This window comes from Struthio camelus, chromosome 3, assembly GCF_040807025.1.
Source record: "Struthio camelus isolate bStrCam1 chromosome 3, bStrCam1.hap1, whole genome shotgun sequence".
Classification (NCBI taxonomy): Eukaryota; Metazoa; Chordata; class Aves; order Struthioniformes; family Struthionidae; genus Struthio; species Struthio camelus.
This window is the reverse complement of record NC_090944.1, coordinates 122,161,291-122,186,145: the sequence shown is the minus strand read 5'-3', so window position 1 is coordinate 122,186,145 and position 24,855 is coordinate 122,161,291. Positions and strand designations below refer to the sequence as shown.

Genomic DNA, 24,855 nt, shown 5'->3' with positions numbered 1-24,855 from the left:
GCATTTAAGGAGCTAATATTGTATGGCTGCTGCTAAAATAGGCAGGAAAATTGATAGAAATCATTAAAGAGCAAGATTAAAATATAAAAAATGAATTGTTATAAGTACAGTAGCATGCCCCACATCATTCCGAGAGTGACATTTTGCAGTTCTCCAAGGTAAAAGAACTCTGAACTGTTTCTGAATCATAATGTCACAGCTCTTAAGGTTACTTTTCCTATAGAAATTTAACCAAAAGTTGACTGTAATCTGGTTCTTATTCAAAAGGTTTTTGACAACTGGAAAACGGAGGATACTTCAGCCCCACTGTATCTAAAATTACCTAGGTCTGAGATAGCAACTATGCAACATACTCTTCTGCCTCCGACTGAGGCAGCAGTCTAGATGGTCTTCATTTCATGGTAGCAAAGAGCTCTTATATAGAATGTCTCTTGAAAGAAATAATACTCACATTATATAAATGAACAGCGGTAAAGGGAAAACACTGTGCTCATCTCTTATTTTAAATTTCTATTGGCCTGCATCCCCATGAGTATCTAGTATTCAAGCAGAAGCTATCAATAAGAAAGGTCTTGCTAACTATGCACAAGTTTCCCTAATTAAGTTTAACTGTACTCAAAGTGCTGGGGACAGAATAGGATACACTGTCAAAAGGTCACTGCTGATATCACTGCGTTTTATTGTACTCCACGAAAAACATTAAAAGCTTTGGGAAATTCTACTATTCTACTATTTCTTCTATAGAAATATATTTTCTATATATTACTTCTAGCTCAGTGGCAACAATAAAAATTATTTGAAACAATTCAAAAAAATCTCCTGGGGTTAAATTCTTCACTTGGTTATGTAATTTATAAGAGAAAATAGAGTTTGGCCTTCAGTTATGTTCAGCTAAGCCACTGCAACTGAACTGGCCTAGCAGGCTGTTTGGAGGAAATGCAGAGTGCAGTGAGAACAACTTCACATTCATTGCATGACCAGACACATAAAAATCATAAGAAATCCAAAGCAATCAGCATCAACTCTCATGACTGGAGAACAGGGTAACTTTTCCGCAACTCCAAAAATTAAAGATGTTGATTTCAAGTTCCATCATGAAGCATGAAAGAGTTAGCCATCACTATGCCCCAAAGTGCTAGACCACACAGGTGCTTTGTAACAATCGCTCCTCTGCCTAGGCTGGGTCAGCTCATTCTCCGAGGATTATGCATAATTACACGCGAGCCGATTTAAACAACGAAAGAGAAGTCATTATTTAGATGAGCCTTTGCCAAGGAGAAGAAACCAAACGCACCAATACAGATAGAAAATGGCATTTAAGAGATAAAAATCTGTTCACTGTCAGCAATGCAGCAAAAAAGTAGCCCTTGGCCAAAGCAAGCTCCAGTCTTTCAGTTCTGTCTAAAAGTGGCATTTCAATTTGTGTATTTATGCCTTGTAGACATTTTACTATAAAAGAATAATCTATTTCAAATGGAAAGGTTTAAACTTGCACACATACTTTCTTTTAACGCTTTTGGCAAGGCACAGAAACAGAAACTGTAAATAATAGAAACTGATGTTCACTGAGATAACAGCAAAGAGGTGCTTTAGGACTGCAGAACTATAATAACCAGTCCACCACGCAATAACATAATGGCTGTAGGTGGACCCCAGCAGCGATTTAGTTTTCTGTCTTAAAACGCGAAATAATCTGATTCGGTAATCAAAAAAAAAAAAAAAAAAAAAACTGGACTAATCTGAGATATCTAGTGCCTCACTGCTTTTCTCTGAAATATAACTGTTCTTTGTTTTAAATCTGCAAGGTGCTTGCAATTAACAAAGTATTTCCTCTTGTGATGATTTTTTTTTTTTTTTTCTGGTCAAACTGAGAAGACTGAGAATTACTGCGAACATTTTTTTTTTTTTTTGCTGTGAGATTACAATCTTGAAGAAAATTAAGAACTGTGTTGCTCAAAAGCAAGGATCTCTAGGTTAAAGCCTTTCTAAAGAGTTTCCTTCCTTTAGGGTTTAGGAGGTTCTCGAAGGGGGAAAGCCATGGTTATCATAACACGTTTATCACTTTCCAAAACTCTGTTTCATGATTTCTCCTATCCTATGCTCCTTTCCTCTGCGTCAAAGTGGGAGAAAGAGCAACTGCTGAATAAAGCAGCTTTAAGGTGGGAGGATAAGTACGAGACAGACTGCCACTAACCTCTCCTACAGAGAGTCCGCCCGCTGCAGTGCACCCCACTAACATACAGATCTGACCTGCACCAGCTGTATCAAGATACCCAAATTCTTTAAGCTCTTGTCCAGAACACACTTTCATGCGAGGAGTTACTCTGTTTTAAAGTTAGCAAGGCCACGTTTTAAATGGACAACCTAAAGCTGGCATCTAACTGACATGTAGGTAGAAATTTATTGGTTTAATTTTCAGAGTTAATCTGAGCTGAAACATCAAAATGAAAAAGCAATCGTTACTGGGCAATTTAAGCCTACATGAATTTGCAAGAAAATATGTAATCACTAGTCAACTGTCAATACATTTCATTTTTCACTTTCTTTTACAAAAATCCATTTGTCAATGCAGTTACCAAAAAGTAGACTTTACTTATATTTTGAAATACTTACAAAACGTTAAATAGGCAAAGGAACAACCTTTGAAAGAAAATAGCTCTGCTAGCACAATTTACACATCCATTTTTTCTCACGAAACTACTTGACCTTTTCAAAAACATACTGACACCCAGCATGCTGAAGAAATTAGATAGGGATATTATCATCTTCCCAACTTTATGAGTTCTAGTAGCTTCGAAAGATATGAAGCACTAATAAATTATTAAAATATAATGCAATATGCTATTTGAAGTATTATTATTTTTAAATGATTAGTACTCAGAATGATAAAGTATTAAATGAACATCTAATTCTAAACAGATAATATATTAACAGCTAAAATGTGCAAACAGCTTACTAATAAAATATAAAGGCACTGCAATTTAATAACTATTATTTAAGACCAAATTCAGAACTCTAAAAAGGAAGGACTCTATCATTCCATTAATTCATGATCATGATCATACATGAAAGTACTGGAATGGAATCAATAGATTAGATGGGAAAACTTCAGCTACAATCCTTGCTTTTATTAATGCACGCACACATCTGCCACTACTTCCAAGACAGAACATTAGAGCTTATAAAACAACCAAGCTATGCCTAAAGTATATCCAATTAAGATTAAAATATGTCTGACTACCAGGATAGATTGCTACTATCAAAAAAGGACAAGGCTGAATCACCGTTTTGACAAAGCTCATAGTACATCCCATTTTGTTTTCTGCACAGAACCTTCTTGGTCATAACGTCCACAGAGCAGCGGCAGATAACGAAAGTCTGAGTACAGCAGATTATTTCTGACAGACTTCTGCAGCATGCCTCACCTCTCCAGCTCAGCTGAAAAGGCTGCATGCAGGCCTATTCTACAGGCTATTCTTTAACTAAAGTCAGCAGGTCAAAAAATACGTGCAACAGACTGTAAGATATCAGATAAAATAGTTGAGCAAGCAGCTAATTAATAAGCGTTTTCCTAGCTACCAGGATTTATGGCTATATAAATATACAAAGCTTAGAAAGAAAGAGATAGGTTAACATTGGGGATAATATTTTCAGCATTCACTTTCTGCTCTTTTGCAAGCATGTTCTTGGTTTAATTCAATAGAAATGACATGTTTAAAGTTCTTCTATAGGACGGTGTTGTTTCTAGATATACAAATTATACCTAGAACTGTGCTGGTTTTTTCCTGGTATGACTTGTTTAACTCCTGGGAACGTATAGCTATATTAAAAACTCAATGCTAGCACAGCACTTAAGTATTCTTATATTGATAAAACACTGCTAATAAAGACATAGGCCTCATCTGATCTGCATATCATAGGATATGAATATTGACCTCCCTGATCCTGTATTCGGCCATAAAACTACTGTTTGGTTAAGTCGTAACCTGCAGTGGGCTCCGACAGGTCTTCCAAAAAAATATCTTATCCTAATATAATGACACACGGTAAAGGAAACCTTACAGCACTGAATTCCAAGACTCTCTGCTGAAATCATGCGCTCCACTTCTTGCTTAAATTCCTCTAGCTTTAGCTTCCATTACCTAGTTCTGGTTATGACTTTCTAGGAAGAGCTCAAGAGCCCTATAAGTAGCCAGGATTCCTCCCCCGAAAGTACTTACACTATAGTCAAGTCATTTCTTCGTTTGCTTTTTGACATTATAAATCAATTGAGAAAGAACCTCTTTTGGGCTCCTTTCACACAAGCTTCATTTTTTTCCACACAGCCACAGACACCAGACCTCGGTACCTGTATTCCAAAGCTGGTTTCAAAGTTCCGTAAAAGGGGGAAAAATCCTCACCAATGCCTAATGTTAGCCTTTTGGGCACACAAAAAGATTTCTATAATCTCTTTCGTCACAGCATCTAACGATGCTTCATGCCGAGCATGGAAAACAAGACCCCCAGTGCCTGCTCAGAATCACATGTTTCCATGCCAGAGTCTCTTGTTCTGCTAAAACCAACAGTCTTTGCTCTTAGACCCATACCTTCACACTTAGCACTACCACAGTTTAATTTTCCCTTAAACATTTACTTCTCAAGTGACCGTATTCACGCAGTGTGGTTGCCCTGCCCTCGCTGTTATTTACCACTCCTTCTGCCTTCGTATGAGCCACACGTTACCAGCAATGACATTAAGCAGCCTTCCAAACCACTGACAGAAACGTTACATGTTTTCAAGCCCTATGCAGACCCCGTGGACTCCCACTAGGTGTGCTTCCAAGTCAGTGAATGCTCCTCATTGATAGCTGTTTATTGTATGCAATATTGGGTGCTGTACCTCAAGCTGCTTGATGAAAAATTAACTATATTCACTGCTAATCACTTTTATAAAAAAATATCTGTCAGCTTTGGGACTGACGACGCGACTTCCGGTCGCGATATACAGGCTCCACAAAGTCACTGCGACGCCCCAGTACCACAATGCCGAAGTCAGGAGGTTGGCTGAAGGAGCAAGATCCGTAAGCTCCAGGCAGCAGTGTCACAGGTGCGGAGATGGTACTTCGACTCCTGAAGGATCGTTTACGTACACAAGATACCTACGAGCCCCAGACCACCTAGGCAATTAAGGGATGAGGGGAACAAGACCCTGAAACTGAGCCTGAAACCTCGCTGTGCAAATTCTTCATGTGTACCTTATCCTACAACGATTTTTTGGATTGGACAGCACTATCTTCAGTCTGATTTTGTATTTTAGTTTAGACAGGAACGTACATGACTTCAAAAGGAATTTGCATGAGAAAGAAATACAGGACTGGGACCCAAAAGTGAAGTGCTCATGAATCCTTTGGTTTAAAATTGCTGTGAGGCTCTGTTATATCCTGTGCTCTGAAAATGAAAGCATATTTTCTAGATTTATTCCCATAGCCAGCTACAGTGAACATAAACTTTTGGTACAGTTGGTTCTTTTGAAAAGGGCATATTTATTTTTCTCTTCCTTTTACGCAGCTATAACGTTGAAATTTTAAACCAGCAGTCTATTAATGTCTGTCAACTCTGTAAAACATGAAGATCAAATTTGTCTTGATATATACTTAACCCTGACAATATTGTGCTTCATTCAACTTTTCAATGTCCAATAAACTTGATGCTGCACCAGAAAGGCCATTTAACTCCTCAGAAATAGTCCAATAAGGAAAACAAAACACTCACATCTCAATCATACCAATTTATAACAGAATAATCTTAGTACTTTCAATTCAGTTACTCCTGCTTCTAAAGGGTTGAAATCAGGATGTGGTTCACAGCGTATTGCACCTCTGATAGTGATGGATGTTCAATTTCTGCTTAAAACTTCTTTGAAATGGTGCACACTACAGAACCTGACTCTTGTGAAGCTCATAAGGGTTCTAGGTTGTATAAATCATACAAGCTATTCACTCTTTTTCTGACAGGTAGGGTAGGCTACACAAGAGGCTGTTTAGCGCAGCCTGCTATACCTTGCTAGGGTCAAGGAAACTCATTCCTGCAACACTCTGAACTTATTTATAAATGCATGATATAACACAATAATGCTGTAGAATTGGGTACGATAGAGTTACCGTTAACCAGAAATCTGAAATATTAAATAAAAAGTTATTTTCAAAGTATGGATACTATAGTTTCAAGATGTTTTACCATCCAGGCTAAGACTGCAAGATGCTAACCACATGGCAAGATGAAGAGATGGATGTACATAATCGCTGGACTAGTACACTTCTTTCCTGTGCTTACATGGTAGAAAGGGGAGAAAGACAGTCTAAAGCCTGTACACACTCACATGTTCAAGACAGTAATGCCTATCCTGCTGGACACCCAGTTAATTAGGTTCAGTCTCTTGAAAATATATCTAGGACAGAGCAAGTTGCCATTTTCCCTGCTGCAGTATGAATTATAGTGACTGCTTCTGAATTAGTTAAGTTCTCATCCTGAAGACATAAAGTGCTGTTCTGCTGTCACACCTCACAACACCAATAAAATACATCTGGTGACACATGTACAAATGTTCCTCCCCCCCCCCCCCCAAAAAAAAACAAAAAAACAAAAAAAACTCATCTTCAGGGAGCACCTAAAAAACAACGGCATTGCAGAAAAATTAATTTTGTTTTTCACGTGATAGATTATCTGGTTGGAAGGCTCAACATAGCATTGATTTGTTCTGTCCCGAGAAAGGCTCCCATTTCAGATTGACTTCAGGATTGCCCTAGAAGTTAATGGAAACTAGCTGCATCACAAAAGAAACACAAGGTAGAAGTGTACTTTCATGCTCTTGTTTCCCATGCTCGGTCAGCCAGCAATAAAGCAGCATTAACATTAGTCCTAGCGGAAATGCATGTGCATGCCCATCAAGTAAGGCATCCAAAATGAGGGGCACAGTCACAAACATATGAGTACTTATTCATGCAAGTATTCGATGCACACAAGTAATTTTACTGAGGTCAGTAGATAATAGTTTGGCTTAATGACTGAAGCACAGAATGCACGTGACATAAAATCCTAAATAATCTTGAACAAGACAGCTATAAGCCCACTGGAGGACGGGTTGAAAGGAAACAGAGGAATCCGATATTTGTTCACAACTTTGCATTGACAACACAGTCCCAGCACTAGGAAAGAAAAGAATGACAGAATCAATGACTTAAACTATGTTGGTCAGAGCTATCAATATTACGCTGCAAAGGAAGCTGCTGAGTAGCTAAAAGTACTTGATAAAGAATTTGATCTAATATTTTTCTTTTTAGCTAATGACACTTGTTCAGCCTCCATTTTTAATTTATCCCACTACGTTGGGTAAGACATGATATTGTAAGTTACATGCAAAACATTTGTCTGTAAGGGTCAGACCAAATAAAAACGTGGAAAATAATCCCTACGCATGGACAATATTTTATCTTCTGTGATCTGACTTTTAAAGGGATTGTTAATACATAATGGCCCTCCTGAAGAGAGGAACAGGACCAGCTGTGACACAGATTTGCCGTGTCTCATTCTGAGCTCTTTCTTCACTCCCCCTTTCTGCTTGCTTCCACTAACTTGAATCTCCACAGCTCGTGGTCTTCTTAAGAAACTATCTCCCCATGCCCACTTATGGTAAGCAGGTATATTCACCATCCTTTGCCACAAGACAAAAAAAGAGAAGAGATGCCTGTTCTTTTAGTATTTTAGAACAACTCTTTCTGAATAACTGCTCATTTGACGTTTTCTTTCTCCTTCTAAACTAGATGCATTGTGCCATCTCGCTGTATTTAACTGAAAGGTGTTATACTTTCTATGATCAAGTAATGACAACCGTACCACACATTTTATCAAGATCTGAATTTAATTACAGGATCTATCAAGTCTAAGAAGGGATGAGCCTTTGTATTTCACCAGGATATCCAAGATGAAAAAATATAGGAAAAAAGAAAATCTGTCTGCAGGCAGATGCTCCTCTAATGCTTAGAGGAGCATTATTATATAGCATTATCTGACAGAAAAACCTGATAAGCTGTCAAATTAAAAAGCTGATTCGGGAAACTTTACTGAAACCGCTTTATAAAAAGAGACTTACTGTAGTGACTTGTTTGTATACCACCTTGGCTCTTTATTTAAAGAAGATCGAAGAAAAGAACAATTTCATAATCTCTCACAGGGCAGCGCTGCTTTTTAAAATATTATTATTATTTCATTGGTTTTTGATAAGCCTTAGTAGTGGTTCGTCCAAAGAGAATGGGAAAATAAATCTCCATTTTTGTTAATGTCAACCTTCCACATGAACCATAAAATTATACTGAAAGTGATACCTAGATACATGCTGGAACATGCATTTGATCATAACCAAAGAGTAGTCAGAACTATATCCATTAGAAAGAGATACAGGAAATCAGACTTACTAGGGACACTTACTCGGCTGAACAGCTACTCTGCTGCAGACATTTAGAATCAGAAGGGATGTAATAGAGACAGAGGGGAAAAAAAGACTTGATCAGCAAAGAAAGCAATGTCTTTCAGAATTAAAACCATAAATATACAAGAAGAGTTGCCAAAACTCAAGCTAAAAAAGGCCTTTCAACGAAATTAAAATAAAATGAAAAGCCAGAGGTCCTTCAGCCAAAAGAAAAAAAGACCACAGAAAAAAGTGGTGTCACTATGTAGTTAAGGTTTACAATGACAACCCAAGGGAACAGATTGGATTGGCTATTAGGAATGTATCTATAGAGATGTAAATTTCTATAACCCAAAAGGAAGCAACATACATCTCTCTTAATGAACTTGTAGGTAGATGATCTCCAGCCCTGAATTTTAAAATAACAGGCACAGAGATTTTAATATAGTTATCCAATGTGACATGCTAATTCTTGGATTAGAGAATAGAAAGTGTAGTAACTTTATTTAAGAAAGGAAAAAAAAAGCTCCAGCCAGACTATATAGTGTGACCTTAGCAGTACACTAGGCTTTAGAACAAATCTGAAAGGAAGGAGTTAAAGACATAGAAGCAAATGGAAAATGAGATAAAATGTGAACGTCTACCAGATCATGTTAAAATAATGTAACAGCTGTATTTGATAAGTTAACTGATTTTCTAGATGAAGGAAGTGAATTACATCTAATTAATCTGGATTTCAGTAAAGCATTTGATATGATGCCATGTAGGAACTGCAGAAAATGTGAAAGAGTATAAAATTTCTAAGGTAAGGAAGTGAATAAAAAGACGGCAACAATGAATAGCACTGAAAGAGGAAGTGCTCCTCATGCGGAGACCCCACAGCTTGATATCCTGCTTCCGTAGGTACTGACCGGGCTCTGCCTAAGGGGGAGGGCTGTTTGCTTTAGCCCATACTCAGAGCGCTGCTCCTCCTGGAACGTGAGCCCCTTCCAGCAACCAGTTAGCGCGCTGGACTCTCCCTCTCATTAATGCTTGCAGTTCATTAAGATGTAATCTTCAGCTTTTTGGTGAAGCATTCACAGAGACAACGAAAAGTCATTATCGGACATACTCAGGCCTGCAAGTTTGCCAGTTACAGTATATTCTGGCCCCGATAGTTCCCTGCTGTATCATCCGTATCTGTAAAAAGTGTAAAGATCCAGAAGAGAAATAACAGGTCAGTCAGACCTATGAAAGCTCTCCAGATGTTCTGGAGAACGGATGCTATCTAATTGAATGGCTAGGAAGATGTCTACATGTGCTTAAATCAACCAAGTGTAATAAATGAAATGCCAAGTTCTGCATTATGTCAACAAGAAGAATACCATGGCTGCATTCTGAAACTGCGGCACACTATGCCGTAGGAGCTAACGCTGAGGTCATGGCAGGTATTTAAGGTAAATCCATGGCCTGTTTTCTACAGGAAAGCTATCAGGATGGAACTGCTAAGGAAGCACCAGAGACTGGTCCTAGGACCAACCTTCTTTGATATTTTCTTCGATAAGCTCAGTAAAAATATCAACGAAATATGCAGATAACATAAAACTAGAGATTACTGGTAATGCTGAAGAGGCTACGGATATCAGCAAAGACGAACTGCACCCTTCAGACTTAACAGAAATTATATTAAAATTCATATTACAAAGTGCAAGTCCCACACTTAAGATATTGGACAAATAACACCATTTTGCATCATAAACTGGACTATTACCAGCTAGAAGTCATAAGGTAAGACAACACGTGGGTATACTAGTCTGCTACAGAATGATATTGAAGCATCCATTTTCGTGGTATGAAAAGGGAAAATAAAATCTTAGGATGCATCAGCAGAGATGGCTTTCAGCATTAACGTCTTCACAGAGGCCATTACATGAGGTCCTAGTGTTCTCTTACAGAATACCTGTGTCCATTTTCAAGCATATGTTCTTTAGAAAAATAAATTCAAAATGAAATAGCATCAAAAGAAATTCTGCTATGATGAACAGAGAAATTAAAAATTTATTTTATGAGAACACATGCAAGAACAAAGTAGTATGAACTGGACAACGTTTGGACTGGAAACTGACAGAAAGCTTTCAAGCCCAGGAGCTTTCTCCCGGGTAACCTCCCAAGAGAAGCACTTTATGCAAAGAAGTAGACTTGATGACCCAGTAAACTTTCTTTCTCATTTCTTAAGCTCTTCTAACTACCATAATTTTTTAATGTACAGAATGGAAAAAAAATATCCAATCATTTAGAGGGAAAGTGAGCTATTGATTTAAACATAGTTAAACTAATATTTTCTTTAATATTCTAAGCATCACAGATACTGCTTGATTTTTGACTGCTGGTGAAAATAATCCATGAGCTGTCTACAATAGCATCAAACCCTTGTCCTGAGGCAGCGCAATTGATTCAAAATCTTTTCTACAAAAACTCAGATCATCTCACCTCTCTGTGTTATCTTTCATTTATCAAATTCTCTTTTACTGTTACGATGCCTATCCAGCAAAACCAGTTGAACTTTTTATTTTATTGACTTTGGTACAAGAAAAAAAAAATGTTCTGATGCCTACACAAGATGGCAAAGTTGCACAAGCTAAGTAAGATTTGACATAATCTTTCATTTTAGGAAAAAATATAGTAATTCAGACAACATTAAATATTTGACTTACATTTTAGTAACATAAGCTCCTGCCTTTTTAAAAGTTTGTGTTTTACTGTTTTTTGGTTTAGTATCTATAAATCAAAATAAACTGTTTTGCTGTTTTTCCCTTGCTTCTCAAGGTATATATATATCTTATTTTTTCAGTTCCTTTATTCACTTCTATACGCTCCTAAATAAAGAGTACCCGAGAAGTCCTCCTGTCGTCTCTCCAAGGGAAGTAAAGTATTATGTCATTGTTTCATTCGCCCCATTAGTTTCTCAAAGTAGGAAGATGACATATGAAAGAGGGGACATTGGGCATTATCTGTTTCACGCAGACAGGAGGCTTAACTGCTGCAAACAGATCTTAAGTCTTTTCCACTGCATTGTCCTCTGGAGCAAAAAGGCAGACTTTACTTTGTCTTTGGGAGTGTGGCTCCCAACAAGTAATGAGAACTGCTCCAAGTTTGTGGGCTTCACAACTGATCAGAACAGGGAGTTCTCTGTATCCCCTGTGTCGACCATTGAGACTGACTTATCAAGGTGAGAAATATGGCTGTAGGAATGTCAAAACTCTGAACAAACGAGATCACATGAGAGGGAGAAGCAAGATGCATTCTTCTATTCACAGAAGTAATCAAGTAAGAAAAAAAACCGTAAAGATGAAGTCTTGTTGGATCCCCCACCTCCCCAACCCCCTCCCCCCCCCAAAAAAAAAAAAAGCCAGAAGGCATATGTTATTTTAGTGTGGAAAATACTGAAACTCCATGTCCCAACAGCAATGGCCAGGGACGTTTGAAAAACTACTCTAAGGCAAAAGCAAGGCAAGGTAAATGCTGAGTGACCATTTACTTTCTAGGTCGCTACCCAACCTTGACCATTCTAATTTTTCATGGATTTGGTGATAACAGGCCTCTTCCATTTTATTAGAATATTCAAAGATTTGCTTTATGGAGAATGTCTGTGAAAGAATTCGAGATTTCTCCTGGCGATCATGCCTATGCCCAAGAAATAGATCTTTAAATCTCTTCATACGTGGTTGTAGGGACTTGAATTTGGAGGCTATTTCTAGGGCAATGGTCTGCATGTGAAACAGCTACATGGATTGCTTGGGCAATACTAATCCCTTTTGGGGAAACAAAACATACAGACACAAACGTCTTCCGTTAATTACATGGTCAATCAGAACAGACAGTAACAAGAAGAACTGCTAGTACTTATGCTAAGCCGGATACACCATAACAGCTGACTCTTAGTATTTGTATTAGTCAGGTGCATCCTATGAAAAGATGGCAGATGCTTTGTCCAGTTTCCAGAATGCAGAGACCAAGAGAAACAACTAAATGAGACGCTGCCTTTCCCTAGCCCTTTAATGTTCTGGCATAACAGCCTTTAGCCCATAGACCTCACAGATCCAAAGAAAGTCCCTACGGTAGCATAAGTGTTCTCAGATTTTTAACCTTAAGTGATAAAGCAAGGAAAAAAGAAAAAAAAGAAAAACTCCCCAAAGCCCGAAATAGTATATATTATACCAAACTCCCAAAAGCTTTTGTTGCTAGCTAATTGCCTTTTTGCAGAGGTACTTGACACTAACCACAACTTCAGCCTGTAGTTTAATCTTCTGCTGACATACATGGACTCTCGTACAGGTAATCTGGTGTGTAAGCATGAGGATAATTTATGCTGCCCCATCAGTAAGACACATCTGTTCAGAAGTCTGGTAATGTTTTGGTCAGCCACTTTCACGTGAACAAAGCGTGAGAGGTGTTCGTGCTCAGATCTGGATCGGTCAGGCAGTGTGCACTGAACCGGGTGGCACATGAGGACAACTGTACCTTGGTTATGCTCCTCTAAACCTGGTCAGAGATGCAGGGATGCCTCGGAGAACTTCCTTACAGATGTTTGCCTACAACAGGCCATATCTTCCAGATTGCTATGGAGCTCCACAAACTGCTCAGTGTCCCCGGAAGTTTGAATAGCTTTCAAACCATATACCAATTAACCAATATCTAACAGATCGGCTTATATCCAGAAAATTCTGCATCAATCTGATTTATGACGGAAGTGGTGAAGAGTAGGTTCCTCCTGGCAAAAAGATGACTTGCTCCTTGTTTTTTAAAAGAATCAGCATTGGGCAAACCACATTTGATTGCAGAAAGCATAGAGTTATTCACTGAAAAGTGATTTTGAAAATCCTTCACAGTAAGTGCCAATAACTGTGGCTTTAGAAAGTCACTTGGCTTGTTTAGGTGTACTTTCCCAGGATGGTAAAGCCCCCTCCCTTCACTACCACAGAAGGAAAATTAGAAAATGGAGAAAATTGTTTTTCTTGTTTTATTCATATGGGTATGCGCAATGCTTTGAGAAAGTGTGATTTTTTCCTGTCTGATTTGATTTGAAATAGTTTTTCTTTCAGGGTAAGGAAAAAAAGGTTGGTGCAAGTTTAAAAAAATGCTTTTTTCTCAAATTACCTAAATCCTTTGTAAACACTAGGCAATTTGGACGTGAAAAGTTGGGACATTTCATTCAGCAAATATGGAAATGAACATTGTGGCATTGCTAAAAACAATTTCCTCTTAGTTAATTTTTTTATCTGACTAAAACTATTACTTCAATTTGACCCAAATTCACAAATCCTTTGTGGATTTGCCATAAATGCCTTTTTAGCAAATCTACCTTTCAGTATAAAATTATTACCTAGCTCAAGTTACAAAAGCAGCCTGTTCACAGTAGCAGCTGGAGTTGCGACTATGGTGCAGTCCCTTAGTCACAACAGCAGAGAACCAGTCAGGAAAGGCAATTAAAAACTAACTTGTGAGGCAGAGAGGATAAGCCACAAGCAGTAGAAATGACCTGCAAGGAAAACAGGGGTATTTTATTGATTAGGATCTCTGACTACCCAGTCAGCAGTTTTCTCATTCTTACTTAGTATGATCAGAAATTATGCTGCATCAGGTTAATGGGAAACCACTATCCAAAAAAGAGGCCAAGGTGAAATAAAGTTTTTAAATAAGGTACAGGGGGATGCTAGTCATTAAGTAAAGAGACATTTAGCTGCATTTAGTTCAGAAAGATGAAATATACAACTCCGTTACAGATCTGAGTATTTTAGTCAACTGCCAAAAAACTATCTTATGCCATTCTTAATCTTAGGACTACACATCAGCAACTGACACAATGGGAAAGGGAAGAAACAGGATGAACATTTAATAAAGGGCACAAATTGAAGTGTACCTCCCCATAGCTTCACTCAGAGAAACAGCAAGAATGGAATTTTGAAGTCAAAAAAGATTTTGATGGGATTCCAGAAGAACGTATGTACTTAAATCTAATTCTTTGTTTCTGAAAATCATTCAGCTATTTCTCAATGCTGAGGATCTTCTCTTTTGTCTAGGATTAAAACACATTTTTTTCCCCACGGTACTTCAAAGATACCCAGCTATTTTTACAAGGATAATCATCTTCTACCACTGACCAACCCAATCCCCCTTTCCTTTATAACTCAGTCATTTGACATCTATGCAGATACTAACTGAAGGTACACTGGCCCAGACAGAAGATCCACGAGGAAGCACGACTCTAGTCTAGGGGGTTACAGAATCACATATACGGGAAACATGCTAGATTCTAGTTGTGCTCTAGGATCATTTCTGCATTTTATGCAGCTCTAGGATAAAACACACAAAGAAGCTGCCGAAGCACTACAGCGCATTGTCATATGATACTTTCTGAAAGGTGCCCGTTTTCTGACAATCAGTAAAGCTAGAGGTAGAGAACGATCCGTGCTGCACCAGCTAGGAGACTCCTGGCCAGAGCGCTGAACTGTGGGCAGCTCCTGCGACCCAAGACTGAGCTTGGGCTGTGGACAAATCCCACGTGCTCTTGTGGCAATCAGTGCCTCAGCCCTCCTGAAAAGGATGCTCCCTTGGATAGTATCCTACAGAGATCCTCCGAGCCAGCAATGTTATTTGGCCTTGAGACCGTTGTCTGTGTCATGACCTGCAGCAATTAGATGGGCTGTATGAAGGCTATAAAGGCAACGAGACTGACAAATACGGAGCACCTGACCAGAATTTCCTTTCAGAAAATCCTCATCCAATGTTCTGAAACACTAATCAAAAACAGGCAATATTTTGTAGTTGGAGACTCCAACCAGAAGTGTAATTCAGAGTATAATCTTTCCTTTGCAAGGTAAAGGAAGAACTACTCATTTGGTTTGCTTTAGGCAAATCTAGGCTGATTTTTAGGGGGGGGGGGGGGAGAGGGGAAAGTAATCCAATGTATTTAAGAATAACAAATTTACTAATTAACCTGCTAGTCTTGTTTTTCTTCTTCATTAAATAACCAGAAGGAGAGATAAGCCTACACTCACGTACAGTGGTACAGACACGTTAAAAAATTATACATAGGGAAAGAATCAGAAAATGAGGCAAAGCAAAGACAATGTTCTTTCTAGCACTGAAATGAAAACGAATGGGGCTTCACTCATGCAAGCTAGAATTTGGTCCATGTTCTATAACTGCCAAAGGTCCTCCATCAAAAACATGACATGACCAATTTAGCTGGTTAATCACCACACCAGGTATTACTGTCAGTCCCTAAACGAGCAACACCCAAATTGGATGCAGCACAGTTCGCCAGACTGTGTTGTCTGATACTTTTAAAAGGTCACTTTCAGAAATACTGCCTTTGGAGCTGGAATGGATAGTGATAGCTCTTAATATGGGATCATTAGTCTCTTCAGAGCAGTATCTACCCTGTTCAACGGCAGCCCGCTCTTCTGGACTGGCCTGAGCCTTTTCTAAATGATATATCATTACAAGCCTACGAAGAAACTGGAGTTTAAAAAGGGTTAAAATCAAAAGTGCCAAGCTTGATAGGACAGCATGAAAACGTAAAAGAAGCTGTTATACTGGGGAGCAAGACAAAAAGGGGAGAGGGAAGGTGAAAAAGGGAAGATGGATTCCAAAAGTGGTGTTCCGGTATGAAGGAGCCACAAAATATTACTAAGGGAAACGCAAAGAAAATTAAAGGCCAAGAGTGGTTTTAGAACAACAAGCAATAGCGCAAGCCAAAGGATTCCCCCTTGCCATTCCACTAATCCCATCCCAAGGAAAACACTCTTTTTTTCTATATTCATCTGTGTTCAGTATAAACAAATTGTGTGTGCCAGCGTCTTCAGAACTCAACTGCCGTCCCACCTTGTTGTAGCCTCTTTGTATTTTCATGGACAAATGGGACAGATGAGGAAAACAAAAATACTTGCATGCTCTGTGCATGATTTAGGTAGAAACAAACACAGCGCAGGGCTTGAACATAAGACACATCACTCCCCAGCCTCCATCACCTTATTTCAGCTACAATTTACCAAACATTGCAGAAGGGTTTTTTTTATATTTTTTAAATTTTAACCATTTTAAACTTATTTTCCCCTTCAGCAATGGGGAAATAAGGTGGACACAGGAATATCTGAAAGATCACTAGACATTTCCTTCAGTCTCGCCACCTCCCCCAACAGCGTAGCACTCTTGAGGAGTATGTCTCATTTAAAACCGTTGGTTGTTTGTAACAACCAGAACTGTCGCTCATTTATAACATATTAGTACACACGTTTTAAACAACTCTGCCTATATGTAATTTCATATGTGATAAATTTTCATTTTTATTTTAAATTCTAAATTTTCTCCAAAATATTATCTGAAAGGTGATATTTCACTTGTGGATTTCTGTTCTCTTTTTTGGTAAATTCTCAGGTCAACGTCTGGACTACTCAAATGCAAGGGAGATAAACCTAAACTAACGATCAGTACATGGAACAGCTTATGCATATCCTCCTCCTCTCTCCCCCTCCCTACCTCCCCCCCCCCCCCCCAAATTTTCTATTTTTAAACAGATAATCAGAGCTGTCATTTATGTAGAGCAAATACGCAAACCAGAGTAGCTTTCAGGTACATCTCTAAATTTGCTGCCTTTGGTTTAATAATATAAACACACACACCAACTGTTAACAGATAACATGCAGATTTGTGAATTACCATTAACGGCTCAGTGGTCCTATTCAATAAGAAAGAGATTGCGTATCTGAAAAACCTGTTGCCTTCAAAAATGAATAGAATTAGTAACACAGTAATCTTCAATGTATGGCATTTGCATAAAACTAAATATGGGCCCGATCGAAGAAACCCTGTATTCCTATGAGTGGTCCTGTTCAAGTAAACAGCATCACCTGCATAAGTAATATCCTTTAGTTTGTACTTTAAGTTAAGGCATTTTAATTGGGTTGTTTGTTTATACAGTAATAACTGATATGCCTTTTTGTTTGTGTCTGTCGTAATACTTCTGCTAACTTCGTAAGTTTCAGAACGCTTTAATAACCTCTCGTAATTCAAAGGACACAGACAACATTTTCCTCATTAAATGCTTTCCACAGCACATGGAGTTCTTTTGGGGATTCACCTTACTGTGTAGCTTTTGTCAAAGCCTTTTTTTGCCCCCTAAAAAAAAAAAAATCCAATAAAAAATAAAAATAAAAACAAGAAACAAATCCACTGACTACGACATGCCTTAATAACTATATTTTTCCACTTTCACTGGTAACTTGAATTTGGTAAAAGAGAGATTGTACTTTTTTTTTTTTATTCACTTCGGGAAATGCCACTATCACGAACTATATTGCTCTGGACTCTTTAATTACTTAATTAGCTATTATAACACTTGGAAGGCGCTGACATTGTATTGAAAGAGAAACAAAATCATCAAAATTGCACACATCCCCCTCCCTCTTATTCACAATCATTTGAGTCCTTACCTGCTGGGTAACGTTCAATAACTGGCCAGTTGTCCACCTGTAACGTGGCATTACCACCACTTCTTGTGAAACGTACTACATGGTATTTTCCATCATTAATGATTGCGTTGATCTCTTCAATAGAGATGTCATCAGTTCCAACATTAAATTTAACTCCAATTTTTCCCTGGTGCTGTATATTTGGAAAAAAAAAAAAAAAGGAAAGAAAAAAGAGAGAGAGGAGGAAGAAAAAAAAAAAGAAGAACTAATTAAGAGTTGCTTTAGCAAGAAATAGAGATAACATGTTGTTCAGGGAAAAATTTCTAACAGCATCTTCTCTCCTCAGATTAACTTCTGAAGGCTTGCATGTGGCAGCGACAAGCCTCCTGAGAGTTCGATAAGTCCGGGACATCTCTTTGATGGATAATTGATATTCCAAATCAGTTATGTCACCAAATTGAGCTCTTTCCTTTCCCCAGAGATTTGGAACAAGATGAGGGGGAGAGGGAGGAGGAAGGCTCAAGTAAATTTTCTTTCTTTGTTTCCCTCCATCATCTCAATGAGATTTTTTATTTTTTTTTTTATTTTTAGACTGTAAATTGAAAATCTTGCAACATCAGTTGAAAGATATAGGAGGAACTCCTGGGTTTGAAAACCAAGGTTTAACCCAGCATTAACTGTCTCGCAAACCTCATCTGTACTCAAGTCTGCACAAACATAATGGGTGAGTACATACACCTTAGAAAGAAAGAAACACACGCAAATTCCCCATCAGAGGGGAATGAAAGGTATTTGCAACGCAGGCGCAGTGTCTTGTCTTCTCTAAAGACAGACTCTGCTGCTTCTGCTGGGATTAGCCTGCCAAGGGCTGTGCCTAAGCGAGGTGCCGCTAGAGGGGAGGGGACCTGGCGCGCGGATTCACGTTCAGGATCGAGGGGGCAGTTTTTCCAGGGGACTGTGACAGGAGCTGTACCACGTACTGGGCTTCCCTTCCTCAATCAAAATAACCAGAAAAAAGAACATCTAGACAGAATTTTCTGGATTACCTCTGGAGATTTAAAACGTGTGTTTTAGCCTCTGAATTTGAGGCTCTCCTTATAGATGCTACAAAGCAAGAAAACAGTGGTGATTTCACTAGACAAAGACAGCTAATGTATTTAGGGAAGGACTGTGTCTTCTCTGATATTGGTAGACGGTTTCATTTTTACGATCTTTTAATTATTAGGATGACCTCTCTAAAACTTTACAGTTTAATAAAGTCTTTTAATATTTTACTAAAAGTCTAATTTAAGGGCTTAGTGACGTTTTTCTCCTACAAAATCAATTCTAATTCTGAATAGGGACGGTTATTAAACTAAGGAAGAAAAAAAGCACTTCACAGTATGGTATTAGGGGCCTGGGTAACCTTATGTGAAATTTCATGCGTTTGGTACTGCCACTTGCTTCCTAAAAGTTAAACTTTTTACACTACCAGATTGGGTCACAATGAAACACTTAATTTCTCTCGGTCATTCATGTCAGTCTTTCCAGAACCAGGCTTCATCCCTGCCACGCAGCTCCCTCTTTCTCTCGCTACGCCAGCGCCAGGGCCCGTAATAACTATATCAGCCTGTCTGGTAGCTCCAGTCTCAGGAGGTGGTGCTCACCGTAACTCAGGAGTTCTTCCACAGCTTTATTTATTTATTTATTTTTAAGTACCTGCCCTGATTAGCTGATTGAGCCTAAATGACTTCAGTTTTCAATAACGCTGACTTGGTCTCCACCTGCATACCTGCATGTCTGGAGAAAGTCCCTCAAGTCTATGGAAGTTCTCGCCACGCTAAGCGTTACTTTTATCATTTAGCGGTGAACTCTCTAAAACAATGCTTACTGAAAAGGATCGTTCTCAATGGAGATTTGCAGAATGACAGTGAAAAGTGTTTTTGCTTTGTTCACTTGCCTAAATCATACTCTAAACATTCCTCTTTGCTCCTTGCTGACTCTATTAATAAACATTTCTCTGCTGGCTGCTCTACCTATTCTCCATTTCTCCAGGGTGTCGATAAAGAACATTTCTCATCTCCTTTTGCCTCTGGTGTGAGTTGCAGAGCGATCTCCTGCTTATCTTGGGGGACTAACTGCAGTTCTATTTTATTTCAACTGGTTCAGCCATGGCTGAGAACAGATTTCACCTGTTTCCTTCCACGGACACAGTAGTTTTTGTGCTTCACCTGCTCTATTCATGCACATACCGTTTACACAGAAACATATACAAAGATATATAAGATTATCCTGACTCTGAAGCACTCCCTTCTTCTGCTAATTTATGACATGCAGAAAAACTGCCTGTCATGACAATGGCATATGCACCTTTTCACAAGATTTTCAAGAAATAAAAGGCTTTAAGGTTTAAAAAGAGCTGACAAATTTTAGGGTGATTCATAATTACACAGTTCGGAACCTACACTTTGCATACCTGCTTTTCTATTTGCCATATCTGTATTCTTTCACAGCAAAACTAACAAGGCAGAAAAACACCTCTGAGTGAATGGGACAGGTGCAGGCAAAATTAAGTGACATAAAAGGTGAAGATATCAACAGGTTTTCCAAAATAAGAGAAGGTGAGGCTGCAATATTACCAAGATATCACTGGTCAATGGCCATTGCACAGCTTTTAGCTATTAGCAAGTGAAATGAACGTTTTGCAAACTCAAAGGCAGAACGTGAGCTGTACTTGAAACGCACACAGCTGTAAGTGAAAAAACAAGTTTCCCTGACACCCTTACATTTGAATAAAAGTATCGCACGCAGCACATCAAGTAAGCACACCGACGCATTAGCACAAAGTATCAATCTTGTAGTTGATAACATGCCATAGGGATCTTTGTTTTTTACTGTTGGTTAGGACCCCACATTGTATTTCACTCTAATCAAGTCAGAAAATTGTTGCATTTCTAATATCTAATATAAGTGTAGCTCAGAACATGACCACCTCCATATTTATGGGAGGTGTTTCATTTTTGATAGGAACTCTTGACATATGACACTTCTGCAGCACCTGGGGGAATCTGCGAGACTAAATTGCAGATGTAATCTCCTATAAAACAAAGAAGTAAATCTGAATTTTGAGTTTCTAAGCCTTCCTTATTACATCCCTACCAAAATTTTACTTCTGAACATCATGCTGAGCATGATATGGACTAGAACCTCATTGTGCGCAGCACTATATAAACACAAAATAAAACATGATGCAAGGAGCTTACAGAACAGTGGCCCAGCCAGATGATGACATTACCAGAGTACTAAGTTACCGTATCTGCTGAGTTGCATCTCTATTTGTGGCTTTTTTTTTTTTTTTTAAAGTCCTTGCATAATTATTGACTCACTGTACTGCTTTTTCACTTGAAAATAATTTAAGTCACATTATATTTCATTTGTCATTGGCATGTGTATGGATAGTTATCGTGGAGCAACTGATGTACAGCAACCTGTTCAGTCAAAATAACCTGATATCAGCCCTGTGAAACTTAATTTGGGCCTGCAGACCATTAGAAGGACTTGTATCTGTTTTTCTGTTCTTTCTTTTTTTTTTTTCCTAATTTTTGGAACCACATGATAGCGTAGAAAGGGAAGAGACTGATAAAACTGAAGCACACTGAAATACTACTCCTGCTTCTGAACCTTTGGAAGCCTCAGCTGCGTAGTAGGTGCAGTAGTAGAAACAGGGACCATTGCCCGTTGCTCATGGATAATCTTAAAGTTACTCTTCCCATCAGAAATGGTGTAAAACAAATGCTGAATGAGAGATTCCTTCTCCAGCACCCTGAGGATGAGCACTATAGAAATGTCTGTGCCTTATTAAGTCCCTCAATAAATCAGCAATACCATTGAACGATCTTATCCTTGCCCGGGACCGGGATTAGCGCAGCGTTTCACATCCATGTTTCTAGGAGGTTATGTTTACTCACTAGCACGGATGACCTTTTCACAGCCCTTTGTCCCAGTAAAATTCAGCCCTGTGCACAGGGCCAGTAGAAGCCCACTGCGCTGTTTACGTTTCTTACTACTGTCCAACATAGCCTATATTTTATCTTTCTCAATTTCACTTATTGCGAGGATATGATAACGGGATCAATTCCCTACCCTACTGTGTCTTTGGATCGAGGTGCGTTGTGCGTTCGTCACTCTACCACTTCCGAGATCAGCTTTATTTTCTCGCCACAGCACCACACAGGCAGAGGAGATAGTCTGACGTTACCTAAAGTACCTCTACGCGGTACTACAACACGCAATATAGGGCCATGCCATAACAGTCTACCTCTGCTGTCCAGCCACTTGTGGGAGGCCAAGCTCACAGCGTCGACATGTTAAAGGCAATATGTTAATAAATACGCTAAAGGCTTCAAAGGCAGCTGGATAAAATCCTGAGACTGATTAGGGAAAAACATAGGATAGAGATGTTTAGGTCCAAGCTGACATTCCTGATATGCTCTGAAATTCTAGGAGTTTCAATTGCTCAGGCAGTATAGACATGCGTATATACCAATCATTTCAAAATATTTCCTCTTCAAAAGCACTGGCAGCTACTACTGTAATTTAGCATCTCCAGCAGAATATATTCAAAGACGTTTTATGAATTGTGTACTTCCACCTTGACTTTAACAGGCTTGTGACAAACCGCCGAGAATGCTAACTAACCCGAGAAGCCAGAAAGACACCTGAAATGCAAATCGAGCCAGAAGCTGATGGGACAGAATTTGTTTCTTACTGGATGCTGGTACTACCTATCTGCCAACTTCAAACGCAGTAAAACCTATGGAAGTATAAAAAACATGTCTCCAGAATAATGACGCTTCCTATGGCATCAGCAAGGTTTTACTGCTCTCTGTAGTAATAATACTGGAATCAGTCAAACATAAATGTGTGCAAATTTGGCACAACAGTAGTTTCAGAAGAGACCACAGACAACCTAAGCTCATAACACTTCCAACCTTTAACCACTTCCAAGGAAAAGCAATAATACCATGACTCCCATAGGTGAACAGACAGAGCAAAAAAATTTCAAGCCTGCCGGCTTGCATCTTACAGAGCCAGTTCCCTAAGGCACAACTCAGTGGTGAATGCAATAACAAAATCTTAGAACTAACTGATGTTACTTTGATTTTATTGAGGAATAAACGTACTGAGCTTCTGCGAGAAAAATGAGATCATTTTCACTCGAACTAAATCAGAGGCTAATTCTCTACGTTACAGAAACGCATACAAAAATAATTAAAGCTATTATTGATTTTCTGAATCCTGAAAGGAAATACATATGACAGCATAGATATGTTTGCTCTAGAAACAAGGGGATGGATACATAATGGACAGAAGATACATATTGACTGCAAGATTAATAGAATAGTTACACTTATTTTAGTCTAACGATGAATCAACCTTTTTTGCTATCATATGCTATCTTCCAGAGGAAATGCTTCCTGGACAAGACACAAAAACGTAAAGCATCCAGGAAGAGTTCTTTGAATGAATCAATCTTTTATAGTTCAGTGAGGAAAAAAAAAAGTTAACTTTCTGGATATAGGTTTTAAAACTCAATCTCAGGTATTATGTCATTAACCTAACTTCAAAAAGGAAAGTTTCATATATTTTTTGTACTGCTTTTGTCTAAGAAAAGGGATAAAATATTTAACCTAATTTTAACCAACAGTAGTCTGCTGTAGAAAAGGTAGGAGGGGCTCAAAAACTTTATCTGAGAGTTAGTAGCCAAAGCCAGTCATAGGTAGACACTTAAAACAAAGAACAAAGGTTTTTGCTGGTATCTGACAGAGGTGCAACCACTGTGTATTCAGTCTTTGACAGGTTGGCATTTGGCAAGCCTGAAGCTGTTCAGTTTCCTTCTCTTTTCGCAAAAGCTGGAAATACGTATCTAAGAGGGAGGACAAAAAATTCTTCTCCTTCTCCTAGAGTTGCCTAGGGAGGAGAGTGATTTACTCCCAGTATTCCTTCTTGCCAGTTCTCACCATTTATTGGCAACTTTCTCGATATTTGCTTATTTCTTAAAATCCACAGCTCCAGAGTCCTACGGTTAGTCCACTTTTAATTTTAAAATAAGCTCCTAGTTCTAATAATTGTACAGAAATGCTGCACAAAAACCAAAGCTCTACAGGCTATAACCTCAGTAAGCAAACTAAGAACTGAAAATGATGTTAAAATCCATGATTTTAAACTAAATTCTTGGGGGTTTTTTAAGCTGGAGATGTGGTATCTGGTGCAATTGACCTCAGTTTCGTTACTCTTGTACCAAACCCTTAAGTGATCTGAGCAACGCGGGGCAAAGCGGTGCTTCCTTTCAATCCAGTTTCCCACCTATTTTGACTGTTCCTCCTTCATATTCCTCTGTTAGACCTTGCCTTGGTTTCTAGGGAAAATGTCATTCACCGTGCTTGCGTTCAGAAAGTTTTTTCTTGACTTGAAGGATATTGTAACTTGATTTCACCTGCCCTCAGAACCCCAAATCCGACCTTTGGATCAAAATCTCTGCAAAAGCACAGTGAGGGCTGTGATATCCATTTGCATACAGCAATCCAGTTTTAAATGCACGCTTGGTGACACAGTGCTGCTGAAAACACTGTACTAAGCCACTATTCATACTGCTCAGAGAGGAAAAACATTATCTGCAGAGCCACAAATGTTACCAGTATTTCCTACACCTGCACATGCTCACCAAAGTGCAAATCAGAGCACACACTTCTAATCTACAGTGTCTGGCAAGATGCTACAGGAGACAGAACAATGCACTCAAAAAATGGATCTATAATCATAAATATACAGCAACACACCTTCTTCCCCCTAATTTTGGCATCCTCAGTCAGTTGTTTCATGAATTTTGTTAAAAAAAGAGAAAGAAAAATACATATTTTGTTCTCACATTAAACGACCTCAGTTTCACGCCATTAAATTATCTATATTTTCTAAATCAAT

At 38.6% G+C, this 24,855-nt stretch overlaps 1 protein-coding gene across 33 annotated transcripts in view; it reads right to left on the bottom strand.

Annotated features, from left to right (window-relative positions):
• NRXN1 (neurexin 1) overlaps positions 1 to 24,855 on the bottom strand; it is a 726,764-nt gene that overhangs the window by 110,968 nt on the left and 590,941 nt on the right. For all 33 annotated transcript variants that reach the window (XM_068939986.1, XM_068939987.1, XM_068940005.1 and 30 more), the window contains one exon: positions 17,917 to 18,088. In XM_068939986.1, the coding sequence (XP_068796087.1) occupies positions 17,917 to 18,088 (172 nt within the window). The remainder of the gene's footprint in view (positions 1 to 17,916; positions 18,089 to 24,855) is intronic.